The 16326-nt window shown below is 35.0% G+C and overlaps 1 protein-coding gene across 1 annotated transcript; it reads left to right on the top strand.

Annotated features, from left to right (window-relative positions):
* Positions 1 to 808: 808 nt before the first annotated feature.
* LOC128209707 (countin-1-like) lies at positions 809 to 5351 on the top strand. Its single transcript, XM_052913876.1, has 7 exons — positions 809 to 871; positions 1270 to 1474; positions 2288 to 2420; positions 2766 to 2878; positions 3219 to 3314; positions 4363 to 4503; positions 5184 to 5351. The coding sequence occupies exons 1-7, from the start codon at positions 866 to 868 to the stop codon at positions 5267 to 5269; spliced, it is 780 nt and encodes a 259-aa protein (XP_052769836.1). The 5' UTR covers positions 809 to 865; the 3' UTR covers positions 5270 to 5351.
* The last annotated feature ends 10975 nt before the right edge of the window (positions 5352 to 16326 follow it).

The following is a 16326-nucleotide window of genomic DNA, read 5'->3' as shown; positions in this document are numbered from 1 at the left end:
ATAATTTGTACACGTATGTTGTCATTTAGCTTGTAAATGACTTTACGTTGAAACTGATGATCCTTACAATAATAGTTTCCCAAACGCTGAATGGTCGCTTTTTATAGTCGTGAGTTAGTCTCACATGAGTTTTTTTTATAAATGAACACCAGAATAAAAGAATCAATGGAAAACGACTCGCAATTAAATAATAACCTGTCCTTCTGCTTCTAAAAACTGAACGCATCCCATAATAGTACCTGCTCTTCAATGCAGCCCATATGAAGTGCATGGGAACTGACTGGTACATCATGTGATAAATTTGCAATTACGAACTATTTTTGCGCTAGTCTTCATGCTTCGTTTACATATTTATCTTTCAAGTTAAGATATTTTAATGCAAAATATGCTGTAAACTTAAATTACTAGCGTGTCCAAAATCCGTACACGAATGTGCAAGTTTCAAAGAGCATCAGTCTTCGACTACATCTATTAGACGCCTAGACAGTTTAGTATAAGGAGCTTGAAATGCCTAAAAATATAACAGGGTTGCGTTTTAGAAAGTATTTGCTTTCCTTTTTATTCCCACTTGATGGTCCCTGAAGACAACGGGTCTTTACAGACACATTTGAAGCATAATAAACTTTCAAAGAACGGTTCTCTAAACCACACTAACAGGACAGCGAAATGACCAGACCTGGTTTGAATGTCAATTTAAATGGAATGTCATCTTCGCTTACATGCTCATTTAAGTACACGGTATTTCAAAATTTTGCCAAAATAGGTGACCTAATAGATAAGGAGGTTCTGAAAGATAACACACCATGCGCCAACTTTGTGAGCCTCACTTGACTTAAAGGCGACCGGAGCGCAACACGAACAAATAATGAAGGTATCTTTGTTTTTATTTAAACAACACTTGACATCAAAATACATGTTCGATACTAATATTGGTGCAACTAAAATGCTGTTAAAATCATGCTTGCAATTTCAATAAACTACTTTCAGTCCTTTTATGATTGTGAAATAGATTCTTGTTATACTTAATGAATCACTATCTTTCGTTGAATAATATAAAAAGACAAAAAAAATCTATGCTTTTCTTTACACTGTATATTTAGCTAATAAATATACCAACATGTTTGAGACGCGTCTAAGGAATAATATAAGCATAATGTTAAACACTTGCTTTTGTTCTCAATGAGACTATGAATCATTTCACAAATGTCTCGCAAGCAACAGTTGCTCATTAATTTCATCTATTTAATAAATTATTTCTCGTGTACACAGGGAGCACTAGCTATCACGATATCGGCGCTTCTGCTGGTTCAGCCATTCCTGGCGGCACAGCTGCCGACGAAGACCAATCACAAGTTAGTGACCATGTCCATGGTCCGCCCCCTTGTCGAACACGGCCGCGTCGGCATCGACAAATGCAAAACGTGCATCGATTTCGCCGGACAGGCGCTCAACGAGCTCCTCAATATTATTCTCCGTAAGTCGGATTACTTTTTATGAATCTGAAACGTTTGTGATGTATCCAGTTCATCGGCACTCAGCCAGCCATCGGAGTTTTTTCTCCATACAAATGAATAAATATAAGATGCACTGAAAAAGTCGCATTTTTGGCTGTAAGCAGCGTCGAAAGAAAAACAAACTCAAATACATATTTTGCTATGGTTAGATAAGCCTCTATATTCCGTCATTAAAAATGAGAAAACATTTCGCCCGTTGATGACAACCAAATATTATATTTGACATTATGCATACCGTGTTATTATAGTCAATGCATTTAAGAAACTTTTTGAAACGTATAAAAAAATATATCATATTTTTTTCTATAATCATTGAAATAACACACTCAAAGTATTGTGTAAAAATTGTTTGGTGCAAAAAAATAAATGCAATTTGACAAATTTGTTCGTGAAAAACAAAAGCACCGCCCAAATACCACAGTATTGACAAATTTCGTTGATATTAAATGATAGATTATTTTGAAAGGTTTCAATGCATTTCTACATGATACGGTATTTTATATTTAAAAATGACGAATTACCTATTGTTATATCATACTAATTTTAAGGATGACCCTTAATAAAGCTGTCAATACGTATTTTTGTGATCATAACCAAGCATTATAAACTATAAATGAAGTTATCAACAATCTAGAACACGATGTCTATTGGCTGTCTCACTATCTCTTACCTATTAAAGTAGGTCAGGACAGTTGAAGGAATTCTTTGTGTTGACGAGAAGTTTATCAATTGGCATATATAATAATTGGCCTTTTGGTTTTCTCCCCCGACAGAGGGCGGTGTTGTCGGCGGCTGCGCGGACTTGTGTAACGCCCTGGCGTCCAAGACTTCCCCTGCCATTGGCACCGTCTGTAACATTCTCTGTGATATCGTCGGAATCGAGGAGTTCATCAAGATCGTACAGAAGTAAAAACAAACATTCTAATTTGGTGCTTTTAATGGTCATATAAAGCGTTCAAATTGGAACTTTTTGATGACAAGTTTGCTTTTAATATTGTCTCATATTTTCGTATCAATGGTATACATGTATATACATATATATTTTGTTTGGGATACAGTTCTTCTTTTATTAGCATTGCACGATCTTGAAAATATGCTGAAAACTGGCTTGCCTCAGCATCACGGCAAAAGTCTAATATATTTATGAAACATGAAACTATATACATTAGTCATAACTGTTGGTACACGTTCTAGTTTAATATTACTGTGAGTTTGCATACAGTAATTGTTATAATGACCCTAACCTTATAGCGCTGACCTTGACCCGATCTACTACTGCGAACTGATCCCAGCCTGTCCAATCAACGACAACGGTGACGCCCATTTCACCTCCTTCCAGGTGTCGCCAAAGTCAGGACCACAGGGTAAGTCTCCTGCGTAGTTACTGTAGTTAAGGTACATCGCACACGACCTGTAGTAAAGTGCAATATCGTCTTTCATAGTTCAAGTTTGTTAATCAGAGGCAAATTTTGTGCACTTTATTTTTGTTATTGGAGAAGTTACATAGTCGCTTCATAATTTTAGTCGTGACGTCATAGTTAATGATTGAGTTTCACCAATAAGCTAAAAGTGGATGTCGTTTTCTTATAATACACTTCGTTTAATTCGTAATAAATGAACGATAACCTATACTTAACAGGCAACTCGAAGGGAAACAATCCTACATATACTCGAACACATTATATTACCTATATATGTTTGCAGGTGTGTTTGACATCGACTTTACCTACGAGTCTAAGAACGGAACAGGCACGGGCGAAATCGCCATCGAGATCGACACTGTTGACGGCATTCCTCTCGGTAGGCAAACAAATTTGAACGAAATAAATCAATCTTGCTTTCATTTGGAACTCCTCGGCAATATTCCATCGAAAACAACCTCGTATGTAAGCCTGTACATCGATAGAAGTAGTTCGTAAAAAATAAATAATAGTATAATTTAATCGTAGTGTTTTACCATGTATGTTGTATTAATAAGTTTAAACTGATTGCCGGTGAAGTGTATTATTGAATAAATAATTAAGATTACCCAGAGTAAAGTTATTAAGTTTAACTACTAAATTGAAATTACTACGCGATCTACTTGCAGCGCAGTTAAATGTATATATTTCTGACATCGTAAGCGTCCAAATAAATCCGAGGTTGTTTTCAATGGAAAAAGGCCGAGATGTTCCGAATGTCTTGCTCTAAATCGCATATTTGATAATCTTAGATTGTGACGATTAAACCGATTAATATGTTTAAACATTGTTTTAACAAGGTAATTCATCCATCATAAGGATGCAAATTGTGCCAGTGTATTATAGATATCATCCTCGGCACCCCATCGTATCATAACCTATATACCCTGGGTGCCGAGGATGAATAGATATAAACACCATGGATTACCTTTTTGAATAACACCATTATGGCGCGACTATTATTACTTGATATTTTAAAGGGAGGTAATAAGTCATAATAGAACTATGATTTTATAGCAATTATGTTATTTTTTCTTGAATAACATAATGCGTATATTAAAAAAGCTCTAAAACTTTAAAATATTAAAAAAGGAATTATATTTTGTAACTTTAGAATGAAACTTTACAAGTATCATTTGCTGGTTGAAATGATGGTAAGTGTACCTGAAATAAATATTTTTTGAAAAACAAAAAGGGCCATAAAAATGTTAAATACCGAGCCTAAAATTCCTGTACACACACCATAGTAACTAGAATACTTTTGTTAATGTGCATGCCAAAAGCAATTAAAGAATTCTTACAGGATAAATTTACAAACTATTATTATTACAAAATACAAATCATTAATGTATACATCACAAACTAATGTCTTAACCCCACTCATGCAGGAGACACGTTCTTGAACGAGCTGGCCCCTGCGGGCTCCTACAACGGAGACATTCAGTTGAAAGCCCAACCTGACCCCAACTGTGACCCCACCCAGGGACCCTGTGAACAGTGGCTACCCGGAACTTACACCGTCAAAATCGGTAGGAATAATGTTTTGTTTAACACTTTTACTTCGTATTAATTCAATTCCAATAGCTTTTGACCATTCAGGTTTTTAAACGAAGCTTAAAAAACTACTGGTTTTGGTTACCCGACCCAACCTTTGAAATAGAGTCAACCAATTTTAAAAAAGTCCATAAAAATAATAGTTTTTTTTTAAATTATCTAAATAATCTAATTGCATGTTTTGATATGTTGTCTTAAAACCTTAAGACATTTAACACCAGTCCCGTATGATGACAGTAACTTTCTTGCAATAAAGCCTATAAAAAGCCTACCTGCCCTACTGTTTTTAAAAAGGATTTAACCCTTACCAAACCATTTTTTGCTCAACCGGCACGTTTTTCTCTTCTTTAAAACACTGGTTGGCGAGTTGTTTCTTATACATAGCTTTTGAGATTACCTAGAATTGTTATGTTCAAACTTGTTTTGTAAGTGATAAGTTGTAAATAAATTGCATGCTTACATCCCTATCCTTTGTAAATATAAAACTAATAGTTTAATACTTCGATATATTTTTAGTTGAATCACTACTGAACGTTTATCCAAAAACATTTTTAAAATGATGTATCTAAATGGTTATTAGTTTTGACTGTATTATTTAACAGCTTTAAACAATTACTGGTTTTTACTCGATTTATTTGATGACGTCTGCTTTCAGCGATCTGCAACGGTGAATGCGGAAGCAAGCACCCTCACAGCGCCATCTATGACGAGACTTCCGCTACATTCACAATCACCCAGTAAACTGTCAGAAGGATAGTTTGTTCGAGTTGATTTTATAAATATTTTAACTGATGCCAACATACAAATAAAACTGTAAAACGTTTACTATTTGTGACTGTGCTGGACTGTCAAAACGTTAATAACTTAATATATCACCGGCAAAAAAAGTCATGCGACAAGGTATATAATGGTATATAACTTTGAATGTATTAAAAAATATCTTATGTCATACATAATATGAAAGAATAAATCAAGGACAATCGTTTATTACAAATTGTAATGAAGTTTATTGCTGTGAATAATACACTTGATCGATTTGATCAGTATAGGGGTCATGGTGTAAAAGTCACAATACAGTTCGTTTAGGCCGTTTAGTTCGTATAACCGCTTTGTATAACCAACCACTGGAATGAAATGTACCGTTACAAAATCAACAAAACATAATGTAAAACAATGAAAAGTCAACAATATCAACAGAATATCACATGACTACCAAGCCTTATGTTAAGTTTATATTGTTAATAAAGTCGTATACTTTCTCTTTTTAAACGTCAATAATGTGAATATCCCTCGAAATTGTCCCTGCATTCAATCATTTCTTGATGAATAAACGAGTTTGTTTTTAATTTCCTGTTGTGGAATCGCATCCCATTCCTGTTCAAGAAATCTTCGAAGGTCCACTAGGATGCTATGTGGCGTTAAACGCAATGAAACTCGGCGACCAAGAACACCCTAAAGGTGTTTAATGCACCTTGCGCCATGCAATGCTTTCAACGTTCCATCCCGCTTCTTTAAATCCGATAGCACGTAACCGGTCGTAGTCGGAAAAATGGTTATGATTCATTTCTACCAAAAAAGTTGTTTGGACGTACACAATTAAAACAACTTGTGCCTAATTCAAAATGAAATCCTCATTTTGTAAAACGGAACTAATTATGCGAACAAAACAAGTTATACAATGTCTCCGTAAATCTATAAAACACTTCCATTTTGTGAGTTTTGACTGTAGACCCCTACCCATTTCTAACCGTATTATCTTAAAGTGAATGACCAATGAATTATCTTTAATATACATGCAGTTGTTCAAAATAAAAAGTACTTTCACAAAATAAATACCACTATTGATGAATATTTCAAGTGCCTGAAAAAATCAAAAGGGAACACGTTGTCGCATGACTATTTTGCCGAGTATGTACATGTATATAAAAGTCTAACTTCTTCCCGAGAACAATAGTTCGGACAACACCGAAAACAAGCAAAGTTGAAAATTTTAGCAAGGCTGAAATAATCTGATCATGAACATTCTTGATTGTGTTGAAATGGATGACTTAAACTCTACAGATAGGTATGCCCGTTGAAAAGCACACCCATAAAGCTTGCAGTTTAAAAGCCTGGCGTGAAGCTTGCAGTCCCACAGACAAATGAAAAGAGAAGTTTGGACAGCTAAGAGTGTTCTAGAACATAATATTACAGTCCTCATAAACTCTCCCTCAATTATTTAAGAATCTTGTTGATTCTAGAATAAACTTCTATAGATGGAATGAATAAATAAAAAAGAAAGGTCTAGAACAGTTCAAACAAATCCGGATTAATATATTTTAAAAATGTCATAAGGGAAAACCTAGACGTTCACTTTTATCGATCTATATCACCTAGGGGGTAAGGCCTAAACAAATAAATTGTGTGGTTCGAGTAACATGGCCCCCAAGAATAGGTTGAGTAGGTAGGGATTTTTCTTTCTTCTTTTTTTAGTTTGGTACAGGTTTGTTTGCTTTGTTTTTGTCCTTTTTCAGCAGAATTTCAGTTATATAAGGACATTGCTGAGCATCGCTGCAGTTAGGTGGTGTGTCATTGCCAGTTTTGTTGTCATTCGTCACACACCTTCCGAAAACAAAACATATTGATAATTAAATGTGACAATACTGACCTGCTTCAGCATCTCAAAAACATTTCTCTGCCATTCTCCAAGAAGTAAAGTTAGGAATATTTTATTAACTGTACAAATGGCAACAGACCCAGGTTTCAGTCCTAGTTTAAAAGAAATTCACATTTTGTCAGGCACCAGCCCATGTCAGAACTCCCAGTATTTTATATTTCCTTTCTATACTAGTAGTATGTTTGCCTTGCTGCTATTTTATTTAAACTATTTTTTTTATGATTGCATCTGACAACATGACAAGTGCAAAGGGTCCTGCCTTGTCCTGCAGTGGTGGGTGGGGTATATTAAAATAAGACCGCATTCAATTTTATGTTTGGGAAAACTTATACTATTATCCAGAGACATTTTGTTCCATTGTATATACCTTACTCTGAAGAGCGAAAAGTCGGAGAATTTCCCGATAAATTGTACGACAGGAATATCGTACAGCTGTTCTTCATAGAAACGGGTCCATGGTCCCTTGTCGGATGTTGACATGTCAATCTCGGATACAGATCCCGGCTCGAACAAAAACATTACCTCTTCATCTTCGAAACTCATCTTGGGTGTTATGAGCTTAAACTCCCGACGTTCTGGCGTGGGTTTTTTCGCAAGTCGTACCAAAAAACAGTAGGGTCGGCGATATTTTCCAGGTAGGGTCGGTGACCCGAATCACACAATTTATTTTTTTAGGCCTAATTAGACGATGAAGTTATTTAAAAAAACATATACATGTAACAATATGCACTCGAGTACTGTGAACTGGATATAGGCGTTTTTATAACAGGATAAATCAGTACTGTAGCTTTTCTTTTTGATTCGTCCATCCCTCTGTTATAAACCAGTGTTAAATTCAGGGACATAATATAGATATTTTGTACAGGGAAAGTCATACCAGCCGTCAAACGGATTCAACCCCTAGCAATTGTACGCTGTGTGGATGTCAATAGGCTGGCCAGGAGCATATAAACGGCTTTGTAGTCTCCCGAACAAACGTACCAGCGAAAGTCATGTCATTTGCCCCGATCAAGATATACTTTGTTTCCATATTTAGCGACGTCAGTTAGATCCATTCGGTTATAGCAGCGAAATGTGTGTAATTTTCTTGAGCTTTCTGCCAGGTACTGGTACTATTCTTATGACCACGATTAACCGTATTCATACCAGTGAGGATTGTAACGTTTCGTCCCTCGCTAGCTCGGCCACGCTACCTTAAATCAAGCTGCAAACCTATTCTCTAACTGCCTTGTCCCAATATAAACACGCGATTTACAATGATTCTGAAAACCAAATGATAATAAAATACATTTACCTATTATGGTTCAAGATTCAATGTTTAATCATCCCAAACCAGAGAACGTACCAGCAGGAAAACTACAACACCTTTGCTATATCTTCAAACAGGACCAGTATACAGATGTTCTTAAACCTATTTTACAATATATGAGTGAAACCCACAGTCCCTTTTGCATGCGTGCATACGGGGAATCAAAGCATTGACATCTGTATCGCAATGATCCAGGCTTACTAAGAGGCCAATAAGAAACCCCACGGTTGTCCGAACCTGAAGACTAGAAGCAGTAACGCAATGCTCCACTTTAATTCTCCTAGTCTCTAATAGTTAAGGATCTGCTTTAAACAATACAAAAAGGTACTTCAAAATTCACTATATATATTCTTTCATCGGCGTCGAGACACGAACTAACCCTTTCGGTGTGTGTGTAATCTTATTTATACTCGCACGCGGGCCTTGCCCATTCGGCGAGTGATCCGTTAAAATTGTTAATCATTTTAGTGTTTTTAAGCATAGTGTACAGACAGAATGTAACCCTGGTAAGAGCTACCATGGTTCTTTAGCGTGCACCAATGTATAGCACTAACATATGGGACCCCCATTTAACGCCCCTCCTGCAAGACGATTAGTACTTTTAAGGTGCGACGGGGAATCGAACCTGCGACATGTGGTTTCCTGTGGTTTAATAGAGACTAAATTATCAGTGAAATAAAAATAAATATTTATCAATTTTACATTTAACACAGCAATAAAAGGGCATTATGTCTCTTTTATTCTTTATTGGGGAAGTTTTGCAATAAAAGTAATGAGCGTAAACTTGATTGCTATATATGTGATCTATCTGTTTTAAAATATATATGTTTTTTTGTTAAGATTGTGAAAATAGTGGCTTCTTTGCAAAAGCTGCGTTTTTCATTTAAAAAAAATCCCAAAAGCTACGTTTTTTAGTAAATGAGCAGTGCTTCGCAAAAGCTGCGGTTATTTTTGCCAAAAACACGCAAAGCTTCGCAATAGCTGCGTCTTTTTAGTAAAAAGAGCAGTGCTTCGCAAAAGCTGCGCTTTTTGGCCAATACCGCACAAAGCTTCACAAAAGCTGCGTTATTCTGAGAAACCCCCCCCCCCCCCCCCACAGCTTTTAGCACCGCTTTTGCTAAGCTTTTAAGCACCGCTTTTGGGAAGCTTTAGCAAAAGCTGCGTTTTTAAGCCAAAAAACAAAGGAGCTTCGCAAAAGCTGTGCCTTTTTTATAATCAAAAAGCTTCGCAAGAGCTGCATTTTTTTGCAATTACCGCATCGTTTTGGGAAGCTTTTAGCACTGCTTTTGCAAAGATTTTTTGGCACGGTTGGTTTTCAGATATTTAACCAAAATTTGGTTCATTCCAGGACAAAAAATTAAATAGTTGTTAAAACGGTAAATCTGTGAGAGTGCAGCTTTAAACAAACAACCTAAACAAATTTCTTATTCATACAAGCCGGAAAATGGTATCTTTTTGCACAGACTGTACGTAGTTTATGTAAAGGTGGCTTTTATGTTAAAACTTACACTTCGCCCGTTGTTTTATTTCATTATATAATGATTTTGTTAACATTCAAAAAGTGGTAGTTAAAATGAAGAATCAAACATTTTCATCATGCCTACCATAAGCATAACTACATTGTAAATTGACAAGACAAGACCTGCCAGTCAAGCCATCAGATTGATACCCGATTGACCAATCAGTGTCCAAATTCTTCGGGGCTTATCAGTGCCTTGTTGCAATCCGCCATTTCCTCCCACAATCTGCACTTAGCAACAGTAGTGTAATGCATTGTTTTCTTTGCACGTATTTTCTTAAACTAAGAAAACAATTCATTAAATCAAATGTATTCCGTATCACTGAGACGAAGTTTAGACAAATAAGAGGAGCCGAGTTACCTTTAGAAGAATATTTTATCCTCCAAATGAATTCATCGTTTCATGTAACAATAAATAATAAATTTAAAATGTTCACTAGTCTTAAAATAGGAATTTTCATTTATTGTATAATCATGGAATCGTCTGAATCGCATTGAAAGTTCATAAATGTGTGATATTCTCACACTCACTCGCAGTTTGTGTACTTGGTACTATTTTTTACTGTGTTTTTGTTCTTCATCGAATTACAGCATCGGCTTCACTGACTTGTTGTTAATTGAATGACCGTTTCAATCTATTCAAAGAAGTATATTTATCATCAATGATATAATCATGAATTAAATTTATGTATATCACTGTTTAACCATTGCGTTATACATTTCTTATTAAAAATATGTCTAAAATCAAAATTCTCTCACCAATCTTGGACAAATCTTGGACAAATGAGAGCAGTTCCCTCATTAAAAATCTGACCCTGTCAATAATTTAATTTATAAACCTATATTTTGCTTGCGACAACAGTTCTGCATTTCATTTCATTTGGATATAAATACATTGCAAAGAAACAATATGGTTATTAAATTAATAATGATAATTCATTAAAATTGTATAAAGTATATTATTTATCATGAAGAAAAGAAGTCAACAAAGATTTTTTCTATACATATGTGGTGGGTATACTTTAGTTTCATAAGGAAAATTAATGTATGTTTTGTTTACCTAACACCTGGAACAGGGACCTCCGAGTCCCAGCTGACTTTGAGTTTCAAAGTAGATGCTTTCTTTCCAAGTTGTTACAAAGTTTAGATGTTATTAAGAAATAATATTAAAACATAAAAATCCATTAGTGTTATATAATTGCCAAGAGAAGAAATTATATAACTTTTGTGGATTTTTAGCTTTTATAATATGTTGAAATATCGTCGACAAATCATGATTAATAATTGTATTGTGTCACATGACGTGATAAGCAGCCCATAAAAAGTTGTATTTTTATTTTTAGGGTCAATACTGATTTTACCAAACTGAGGCCACAGACAATATATATAGAAAGCGAAGAGCAGCTGTTGGGATCTGCATCATACTTTCAAGTCTCTGTGATGCATTCTGCTAGGCTTATTGTCATTTCTAAGTTGTTATCTTGGCATAATCCAACAACAACAAAGGATGCTATCAGTTTCAGAATGCCTGGTAAGGGAAACTATTTCTCACGTTCTAGTACAGTGACAGTCATTGTTAGTAGTCCTGGTACTACTTTGATTAATCAAATTCGCATTCGGAACTCCGCAGCCATGTTCAAATTCGCTAACGGACATTCAATCAAAATACAGCGTTGGGATACATAATGTCAGTGTTAGACCATTTATGCGGCCTGAAGTTGCAAATATCGTGTGCACCACTACAAACAATGGCACAAGTGCCCTAGTAAAAAAACCTTATTTATTTGCTGTTTCATGCGTGTAAATGATATAGATGTGGGAACAGAAGCGTATGAAAGCTTAATTTATGAAATTTTGAAAAATATCCAAAATGTTTCTTAAACATTCAAGAAAATAAAATTACAAAAATACTGAAACGCAAAGAGGTAGCAAGTTTGGTGTGGTGTGGTGTGCACTTTTCATAGAACTAGACGTTGTCAACGCCTTCTTTAATAAATCTGTCATTGAACAGGTACTTTGTGTTGATTGTTCAAGGCACTGCCATCACTCATAAAGTTTATATGTATATGTTGAAATATCAGACAATTCACATTGCTTTAATGGTGTTAACATAGCTTTGAGTTCGTTCATCGAGAAAAACATGGAGAAAATTGTGCATAAGTACTGTTTTTCAAAAGCGGTACAATAAACTCGTACGTTGATGCTGAAGGAAATCCCCTCCGATTTAAAATGAGGGATGACTTTATCCGTGGAAAGTTGAAAGAATGTTTATTACATGTATGTCAGAAAGAGGAAGCGGACAGCTTGGACTTTGAAGAAGTTGTTGAATGCCATGCTTCGTTTCAAACAACATAAAGTCGCTTGCATCCAAATCCTTTGATTTACTTCAGGAATGGCACCTTGAAACACCTCTTGGTTGCCAAATGTTGATGGAGGGTTTCATTAACAAAAAGTCTTTGAACAAAGCATAAGATAAAGACTCTGCTCTTGACACTGTCCAGTGCCGAAACATCAATAACAAAAATACCATATGAAAGCACATTTGATTATACAAAGAAACAATACAATTTCCTCCAATAACCGCTGAATGTTTTCAGTTGTTCATTTAGATTTTTTTCCAGAAGATATCGTTCAGTCAATGTAGTTGATGATATGGCTGCAATTGAAGTGTCACTGCCGTCCTTGCACATAGATTAAATGAAGGTAATTATTTGCGCTATTTTGTGACATCAGTTTAATGTTTCTAACATTCTTGCTTCTGCTGTAGTGAAAATATCCTAATAATTTCCAATTGCTGAAACATATTTGTAATATTTGAGCAAGATAAACGACTAACAAAATTCATTTAAGCCAGATAACATACCTGCAACAGTCTCACAAACTATAGATAACTTGTCAGAAGAATCACTTTATGATGCTGTAGAAAGCGCAAATAATGTGTCAGATATGTATATCAGTATCATTGATTTACCACTTGAGGATACTATTACATAATTATGGAAAAGATACTCTTGAGGACTCGCTCATTTAAAAAGTTCTAGGTGATTATGATGATGTTGATGTATCTAAATATGAGTATGATGTGAAAGAAAGAGATTCACATCATTTGGAAGAAATACTCCATTATTTTGGGTTTCAGCAGAATCAAGCTCCTGTATTTTTGACTAAACACCCAGCACCCGCAATTTGAAGAGATGATGACATTAAGAAACTTAAGAAGTTCACGATGATGTTTTAGCGAAGACAGACAGTGAATAGAGTACTGACAATATAATAGTCCACAGTATTGCTGCCAATATATTTAAGTTAAGAGAAAGTCAGAAAAGTATGAACTATTTTTTACCAGAGTTTCCCTCGCTACATCTGAGAAAATCTAAAATCACTATTTTGTGCAGTGCATTCTTTATATACTGAAATACATGCGGGATGAGGAGTTTCAAGAGTGGAAAAATTGATTTCATTGGAGCATATTGAAATGGCAGCGAAGTACATAAGAAGGCTCTCAACTGCTCTCCTTCTTGCTTTTTTCATTCGTTATCTCCAAACACTCCCAACTGAACAAAAAGAAGCAATGAAAACGTGCATTCTACAAAACAGCCTCTATGAAAATGACCATGTGGAATATGACATATTTCCTTTGGATGGACGTTTAAGAAATGGGACATTTTCATTGCTCTATATGGAGAGACTGGATACACACTTTTGCTTGCCGCAGTAAAGAAAAGTCTGCCTTTTGCATTTCTGAATGGAGCATCATCATATGCTGCTTTCACAGTGAAGTTATAGAATGAGTTTTACAAGTGTGGTACTTATTTCAAAAACATAAAACATTGCCTCTTTAGCACCCCTGTCGAAGGAAGCTAAGTGAATCTTGCTCTTGATACCCAGAGGGAAATGAACCATAAAGATGCCCTGAAAGCTTTCCGCTCGGGGTCCACCATGCCTTCAATTGTACCTAGAATGTCGCTTCTAGACACAATGATAGAAGTCCATGAAACAATCATAAAGAAAAAGAACACCACGAAGAGTGTACAAACAACACAAGCAGAACTGTTGGGAGTAAAGTCGTTAAACACTGATATACTTTATGTAAAGAGAATTGTGAGTCCATTACACCGTCAGGGTGGCATATTTTTGACTGAAGATACTAATGTGTAAAATGTACATGATACAAAGAAAGTAGTGCTTCCAGATTCCATCTTAGAAATGAAAACTGAAGAGATCCGCGCATATCTAATCAAATGTCACTTCGCAAGTTACAGTTTGTTTGGTATTTCAAAAACGGACGAGCCTCACCTTGAAGCAGTACATGGACCGAAGGAGCTTCTTCAAAAAGTAAAAGCATCAAAAAGAGTGACAATCAAAAGAAGAACGCTTAAGCGGCCAGACACAAATTAAACACTGGGTGAAAAGAAGGAAGAGGCTCGCATTAAAGGTTTCAAGCGGGAAATGAAAACAATCGACTGCTTATCATCTAAAATGAATGCATGCCAAGCAGTTCTAAAACCAGACTGTTCAAAACCAAACGTTATGAAATCAACTGGTATGAACAATGCACTGAAAGATATTCTCCTGAAAAATTGTCAGTATGTCGAGAACATCAATAGAGAAAACTGTGAAAAATACTTTGAGTCAAAAGATCTTTTTCATCTGAAAAAGAAGGCTTTTCTAAAAGATTTGGCGAAGTTAACTTCGGTTGCTACAATTGAGTTTACAGGTGTCAGATTCAAATTAAGTTCAACATCAGGCATACATTACCTTAAGTATGTTGAAAATGACTACGTATATACAATTATATTTTATTGTATGAAATCACATTTTTTTTCTTTGCATTTGTTGTTTTTGGTTACAAAATATAGCTATTTTTGTGTATAAGGCTTTTGAATTAATAAATAGAAATACACAGTTATAACAAATGTTTCTTAATACTTGTTCATTATACACTGTTTTTTATATAATGTAGTAAAACGGCCCCAGCTATATATATAAAGTATTAAGATATTTATCATAGTAAATTTGAAATGTAATTTTAAACTACTAAACATGTTAATTTCTTTTCTTACATAATGTCTGCTTACTTACAAACAATAATTTGTGACCGATCGCTATGACTATGCATAAATTACGTTTACAAATGATCAAGGGCCAATTTTTACCTATTTCATTGACTATACTTGTTTGAATTGTTTAAAACGAAATAAATTTTGTTCTGTTCTGTTTCTGTTGATTTTGGTTAAGGGTGGAATATACATAACTCTGAGAGTGTCATAACATAATAAAAAAAATCTGTGTTAAGCTAATGTTAATTTTCATATTGTTTGTAATCCAATGCAAACAATGATTTATTTCTGTTATAGTCACAGAAAACTTTGTTAGTTATTATGATTATTTTTTAAATTTTACAAAAAGAAGGTTCATTCTTAACTTAGGTTATATAACTATTATGAAATATAACGGAATTAATTATTCTACTTGAATTTTCAAGTGTACACAAAATCAGATGAAATGTTCTGAACAGTAAAGACAATAATAAATGCAAGTACAGACTGATTGAGTTGCTAAATATCTGTTCTCAGATACATGTGTTGGAAATTTAATGCGGGAAGACAGTATTTATGACTTTGCGGCTTTCCTTAGATCATTATCAGTGAAGTGTCAATATACACTGACCCCTCGATAGCATTTATCAAATTGATAAATTTGGAGGGGTCGGGTCTGGGGTGCGTTTCAGGTAGATTTTACGATCTGCCATTATCGTAAATGACCAACTTAACGATAATCATGAAGGCGTTTCAGAAACGTATCGTAAACCGCCCGGTCGTTCGTTATATTTTACGATCGAAGTTCACACTGAATCCGAGTGACACAGTCTGTTTTAACCACGTGACCTATTATACGCGCACCTGTTTACTGAAACATGGTAAGTAAAACAGTGTTTTCCCATAAAAATAAGGTCTGTAGTGTATAGCAATATTTTATGATTTTATAATTATATATTTATAATTAAAATATGTAATTATGTCTCACAAAAAGTGTTTTAATAGTAAAAAAACAATGAAAAACTAGCAAATGGGCGTGTCCTTACATCTGCATCACGTGTTATTTTGGGCGTTCCTGTGGGCGTTCCTTCAGCGTTTGTTTGTAAACAGTGCATACATGTGCAAAACTTGCTAGAAAATGGAACTTAATGTTAAACGGCGCAGAAACAAAAAGTGGAATGCGGAGGAGATGTGTGCAGTTGCAGACCACGTGAGCGACAATTATGCGACTTTGTTTGGGTCGTTTGACAGTAGCAACGAGATAACTAAGACAGA

Source organism: Mya arenaria, chromosome 11 (assembly GCF_026914265.1).
Source record: "Mya arenaria isolate MELC-2E11 chromosome 11, ASM2691426v1".
NCBI lineage: Eukaryota > Metazoa > Mollusca > Bivalvia > Myida > Myidae > Mya > Mya arenaria.
This window is presented reverse-complemented; position numbering and strand designations above follow the sequence as displayed.